This window comes from Anopheles moucheti, chromosome 3 (assembly GCF_943734755.1).
Source record: "Anopheles moucheti chromosome 3, idAnoMoucSN_F20_07, whole genome shotgun sequence".
Lineage (NCBI taxonomy): Eukaryota > Metazoa > Arthropoda > Insecta > Diptera > Culicidae > Anopheles > Anopheles moucheti.
Genome location: NC_069141.1, coordinates 57,739,014 through 57,745,686, shown reverse-complemented (window position 1 = coordinate 57,745,686; position 6,673 = coordinate 57,739,014). Strand labels below are relative to the sequence as shown.

Here is a 6,673-nt window from a genome sequence, read left to right as displayed (position 1 = left end):
TTCAGAACACCCAGCTTGGTCGGCTCGACTCTAGTGCTCTCCAGTACTATCACCCTTGAAGCATCAGCTTCCATCGCCCACTGTACAAATTGGAATGCAAGAAATGTTGCGAAAAAAAATAACTAGAACTACAAATAAAACGGCCATTGACGTACGATATTCAATCGCCGGACCTGTGGATGCTGCTCATGCTTTAACGGCTCCTAATAATGTATGTACACATTCAGCATATGTGTTCCCTTCTCCTTTCCATACATTATGCAACGTTTGCCGTTTTAGTGCACGGTTCATCTATCCCTTTTCGCATCTACCTTAGCGTGCCTCATTATCACACTGTAACTGTAACCATCTTTCGTGCAGATATCACCGTTTTTCGCCTTTCCAGCCAATACCTTCCGGGTTGGATCGCTTTCCTATCAATGGGATGAGAGATACGAGGACGTGAAAATGGTTTGCATCGTAAGTTTCGCTTTTCGTTTCGTTTGTAATTTAATTTTCTTTTTCCCTTGCGGCGTTCTGATGTAACGCTTTACGAGCTTGTTATGAGCTGATTCTGATGTAGTGTCTATTGTATCGTTTATTTCCTACGCAGCAACTTTGTTCTATTTCTACTCATGCGAAATGAAAAGTTTAGCGAAGCAAAACGGGCTCATTGTTTTGTAATCATCTGTTGCTATCACACTCTTCGCAATTAGGTCTTTTTTTATGTTTACTTGCATGATTATTTTATCCAGTTATATTTATAGTTATTTAAGTTTGATATGTACATGTTTTAGCATCATATTGCATGTTTTAGCTTTTGTATTCGTTTATTGTAGTTTTCATCGCAGTTATTACATATTTTATTCATTTTTAGACAATTTATCACATTTTCATTTACTCATAAATGGTTTTTATATTTTTCATTTATTTATGATTGTTCTAAATGTTATACTTATTATTTTTTATGCCGCTGCATCGTTTGTTAACACATGCATTTATTTATTTCACTATTGTTTTACTATAGTTCAGTTTGCAAATATTATTTTTATGTTTATTGTTTTAAATAGTTAATAATCTTTTATTCTTTTTCACAATCAGATATATGTATTTACTTCATATATTAGTTTTTAATGATTTGAAATTTTAAAAAGTGGATCATGGATTTTTTGTTGGAGATTTATTAATTGTTAACAATGTTTGTTTAATGACAAACCAATTTTTATTTTATTTACGTATTTATTGTATTTATTGTTTTTCATGAGCGAGTATTGCTTCGTTTTCCAAACTCTTCCTTTTATCAGGTAGAAGTGTTGTTTTTGTATAATCTAGTTTATTTATTATTGTTTTTTTTCATTCACCCTATTTCATTTAGTTTATTGTTGGTTTATTCTTACATTTATTTTCAATATTCTATTTTCTTTATGTACTACTTTGTACTCTATTTCTTTACTTTATGTACTACAATTGCATACATTTTATACGTTTTATATTTCATTTATAAAATAATTACGATTCGTTATTTTAGTAATTAAACAATTATAATGTAAAAATAGTAACCACTCGGTTCATTTTTTTATCACTTACTTGACTCACTAAAAAGTAACAGAAACTATACGTGACACTGAAACTCAATTCCGCATACATGCACGGAAAGAAAGCCCCAAGTCATGCCAAACACCCGAAAAAGCGGCCAACCTTTGTCATGTTATCAGAATATCAATATGCTATTCAGGATGTGAAATAGGGTTACACGGACCGAAATAGTGTGTCCGTGTGTACGGTATAATCCCCAACGGCCGAACCATTCATCAATCGGACACGGTTTTCTTGTCAGCAGCTTTCGGCTCAACTCAGTCCGTGGCCCCAGTTTATTAGCCCGCTTCCAAGCCGGTCCCGAACGACCCACATGCACTGACAAACTTATGCATCAGAAGAAGATTCAAGTTATGCTACAGTAGTGCGATTCGGGCCTAAAAAACTTTATTCGGCACGGCTTCATTATGTAAGGGTTCGCCCCTGGTTGATAATCAGAAGCTAATTGCGGATGACACACGTCACATGCGGGCGTGCCTTTTGAACACGCTTAATACTTTCAGCATGGAAGTGTGTCTGTACTTTGATTTGTCAGACCACGTGCAGCCGGCGTTTGCAATCTCACCTCCCAACACCGGCCATTGTGTATGTTTGTCCCGGCTGGTGCCCATTTGGTCATTAACGAAATGTTAATAATTCAACGTACGACAACAAGTGCGCCATTGTGCCACCGCTTCGGGTCGCGCCCAATGGCAAGTTTAGTTGAAGGGAAATTGATTCATTTTCTACTTGAAGCGATTGGGAACTACAGACAGACAGACACGCAAAAGCATAGCAAAACGCTAATCGCAAATACGCGATCGACAACGATCGTTTGACGTAATATGTTTTGTTTTTGGGACGCCTTAAAAAAAAGGGACATTATTCATTGTGTGATGCTCGCCCCCTGCACAAAAAGATGCAACCAATAAATGGCCTCAAAAATTACGGGACACGGAAATCAGTATCCGCAAATGCCATCACACACCCTTGAATGATGCACAAGCAGCAGCAGCAGCAACCTTATGCAATCGCATAATAAATTCCTCTCATAATTCCCGCGACTGCCCAATCGCAAAATGCCCGAATTACCATTTACAGTTCGGTGTAATTAGCGCGTAAATTAAATCAGCGGGCAAAAAGTTTTGATTTTGTTTTGATTGATTTCCATTCGTGCGGCTGCTCGCCTAATCTATCGGAGCATCTAACGGTGATCAAGGTGATCGTAATTGGATAATAAATAAATTCGGTTCTAGGCACACGCGAAAAACGGCAAAATTCTGAATTTCCTCGCGCCGTCCAGAACTCGGGAATGGATTCGGAATGCCATAGAACAGCAACGAAATGCCCATCCGTTGGTAACATGATTTTTTTTTTCTACAAACCACACTATCAATCAACCTAACGGCAGTGTACCGGAATCGAAGTGAAATGGACGTAAACACGAAGCGGCTGTATTTTGCATTGTTCGTGCTTCGTGCATAGTAGGCCGGTTTTTGGGCAGACGCAAGGCGACGCTAAGCGTGATATCATTCTAAACAGCCGCTAATGCAGTGTATGGGGGGTGGGGGTTGCAGATGAGAATTATTTCATTATTATTTCATTAAAACTGAGGCATGCTTTCCAATCGCTTAGCGGCCTGGGGTTGGCGTAAACGGTGCGCTGCGTTTAGGGGAGGGGATACTGCTTCTTTTCTTCGTTGGCGTTTTGGCGCTTTGCGAAATTGCGGAAAATTTGTGCCCGGGAAAATTGTTTTGTGCCAGGAAATGGAACTTTTTTACGATAATGTTGGTGTTGGAACATTAAAACGATTTTTTTTTGTTTCGGTGTACCCAGTGGATGATGGTGGATGGCTGGATGGATGGATAATCGCACATTTTGGTACCTTTTGTAATCAAATTGATCGATAAAATAATAGATCGAATCATAATAGTCTGTAATGTGGATAAATAAATGGTTTTGTATTTCTTTTTGCTTTAGTTTTTATAAAGGTATTATTCGTACCGTCTGAGTGTTCCTATTGACTGTTAAATTTAACGTGTCACTAATGATTTAAAAGCTTTAAATGATTTTATAGATTACATAGCATTTAATGACCTGGACCCTTCTCCATTCTTACAAAAGCTGGATGAATGACTGGAACCCACCAGAATCGTGGAAGTAGCCCCCTTGCCAGTCCTTATATTTGTCCTGCAAACTCTCCAGACCTTAAGCCCCCAGAAGATTGGGGTATTCCAGTAATAAAATAAAACAAAACCAAAGCAGTAAGTAAATGTATAAAATTAATACAAATTTTTGCCATGTAACCTGTAGCCTGTAGCAAGAAGCTGGGATCGATGCTAATAGTGGTTATTTTTAGTGCAATAATGTATTAGATATAGTGAAAAGTTTGTGCCTTTTATCAGTTGTGGTTAAAAACGCCTAAAAGTATGTAATCGCTAATTTAATTCATTCCGGAGAAACTATGAGGTATTACAAAAAGTTTTGCTGCTTTAGGATCGATTGCTCGAAGTCTGATCAGTATCTACAGTATTAAGTAATAGTAAAAACCGTAAAATGTCAATGTTACATATTTACAACAACAAAAAACAGCAGATTAACGAAAACGCCTAAAGTTAGGCAATGCGGCATGTAATTGTGATCTTTTATGGTACGGCATGATATTTACTTATTCCGCAATGGTTCCAATAGAACAAACACAATTGATCTTTATTGCAACAATTATTTCACATACTATTTTAACACAATCAATTGTAGTTAAGTTGTAGTCTAATAAGTATTCGCGTAATTTGTATCCCCGATTAAATTTGGGCTGATGATAATGTTTTTTTATTTGATTTTGCTATTTCGTTTATTTCGATTCATCAATTTCGATTTTGTTGTGCTGTAACAAGAGCTGATTTCTTATTGGAAAAACGGAAAGTTTCCTCCTTGCTGGTTGTTTCCAAAATTTGGCAATCCTCCAATTCCCGGTTGGACGCTAGGAAACAATGGGATGCCTCCATTCTGTCCACCGTTTCCGAAGCTCGGAAAACCACCCTGGCCCTGTCCATTGCCAAACGATGGCTGTCCAGATTGTTGCCCATTTCCGAAGCTTGGGAATCCGGACTGCCCCTGTCCATTGCCGAAGAACGGTAGTCCGGATTGTTGACCGTTTCCGAAGCTCGAAAAACCACCGCGACCCTGTCCATTTCCGGACGATGGCTGTCCGGATTGTTGACCGTTTCCAAACCCTGGAATGTTGGAATTATTCGCCGTATCGGCGGAATTGTTCTGCGATCCGTTGCCTCTTCCGCCGCCAGAGTGATGATGGGCCGGCAAAGCGTACACCATCGCCACCCCAATGATTGAAAGAGTCGCCAAGATTAACTTCATGTTCCTTATTGGAGCTTACAGTTCACTGATAGTGATGCTGCTTACTGGCGGTGCTGGCACTTTTATACCGCCCAATGTAAACTTCGAGAAGTCACACAAAAATGCACGGTGCATTTCATTTGAAGTAATGTTTGTTTGGTTTCGTAATGAACTTGCTGCAACAGCTTCCATTACAGATGATAATCGAATGCAAAAATCGATAAGTGAATAACTAACCTTGCGACACAGTTTTTTTAATTTTTGCAACAAGGAAGAAACACTACGTCACTAGTCAAACAGTGGCTCGATAAAATAAATAAAGAACGTCAGAAGGGGAGAAAATGAGTTTAATTTCAAGGGTTCAACATGCACACAGTAGTAGGCTTCTCAATAGATCGATAATGTGTGCGCATTGCCTACATTCTGGAGTATTTTTCATTTCATTTGAAACGACAGTTGAGCGTTGTATTTTCTAGGTTCCTGTATCATCAACTCACTCATTTAAAAAAGTGATCACATTTATTCGTTTTGCTTGATACTTTAGTTTTTTTTTTTTATTTATTTTATTTCTGCTACAGTTCTAACACCTTTTTGCCGTATTATCAGCCATATAAAATTCTGCAGGTATTTCCACCTTGTCTTTTGCCTTATCCTGGAAATGCTCGGTTATGATTGTGTGTTGTGTTGTTGTTGAAATTGTTGATGCTATTGCTGGTAGTAGATGTAGTTGTTGTAGATGTTCTATTGCTTGTTCTATTATGAGAGCTTATTTCCTTGATTGCCTTGGTTGTCCTATTTTATTTCAGGTCTCGGCCAGCCAAAACATCTCGTACCGATGTTTCCCTTCATTAATTCCATTACCCTCCTTATTTTCTTGTTTAGTAACTTATTTAATAATCAATTATTTATAATTGTCGATTTGCTTGATTTAAATTTCTCTTCGGTTGAATTTATTTACTTTTAAGTACGTATATGGAAACATTTGTGGTGGGTTCATAATGAATCTCATTCTTTGAAAATCATACTAAAACGAAGTAAAGGTTAAAGGCTCTTCATTAAACTATTACTTAATAAAAAATCTCTTATATCTTCTTCTATTCTAATCTGACGATTTTTAACATTAAGTCATCCAACGGAAGTAAAATATATTTCCAAAACAAACTTGTTTGATTGCTTCTGTATTGGTTTTATTCGTTTTGCTTCTCGACGTTCCCAGCTACGAACAACTCGCTCACATTAACCAAACAAACCACCATTCTGTCCGTTGCCGAAGAATGGGAAACCGCCACCAATCCCCGGGAAGATGGACGAAATGGTATTGGTAAAGTTGTTCCACGCTGCAGCAGGGTCAAACTGCGGCAATCCAAATCCATTCGAAGGCAGCGTCAGGTTCGGTAGAAATTGGCCAAAATCGGGCAGGGACGATGTGCTGTTGCTTTCGCCGGAGAAATCGAAGCTCTGTCCCGTTCCGTTGACGTTGTAACCACCTCCGCCACTGTAGTGGAAGTTGGCCGGAATAGCCACAACGAGCGTCACGCTCAGGAGCGATAGGAGCGATAGAATACACTTCATGTTTATCGTCTTTCGTTGACCGTAAGCAAGAAAGAGGTCTCAATCGTCATTCACGACCGGCCGGTGGTCGTCACTTTATATAGCTAGAAAGGTGACTTAATATAATCATACATTTGGATAAAGATATTCCGCACTGCACGTCAGCGTAGGTTGTTTGTTGAACCTGGTCCAGTTGTGTCAATGTTTTGAGGTT

At 38.6% G+C, this 6,673-nt stretch overlaps 2 protein-coding genes across 2 annotated transcripts; both read right to left on the bottom strand.

Annotated features, from left to right (window-relative positions):
- Positions 1-4,236: 4,236 nt before the first annotated feature.
- On the bottom strand, positions 4,237-4,973 carry LOC128303439 (pro-resilin-like). Its single transcript, XM_053040387.1, has one exon. The coding sequence runs from the start codon at positions 4,927-4,929 to the stop codon at positions 4,459-4,461; it is 471 nt and encodes a 156-aa protein (XP_052896347.1). The 5' UTR covers positions 4,930-4,973; the 3' UTR covers positions 4,237-4,458.
- Positions 4,974-6,054: 1,081 nt separating this feature from the next.
- Positions 6,055-6,527, bottom strand: LOC128304204 (uncharacterized). The gene has a single exon (XM_053041366.1). The coding sequence runs from the start codon at positions 6,478-6,480 to the stop codon at positions 6,145-6,147; it is 336 nt and encodes a 111-aa protein (XP_052897326.1). The 5' UTR covers positions 6,481-6,527; the 3' UTR covers positions 6,055-6,144.
- Between the last annotated feature and the right edge of the window lie 146 nt (positions 6,528-6,673).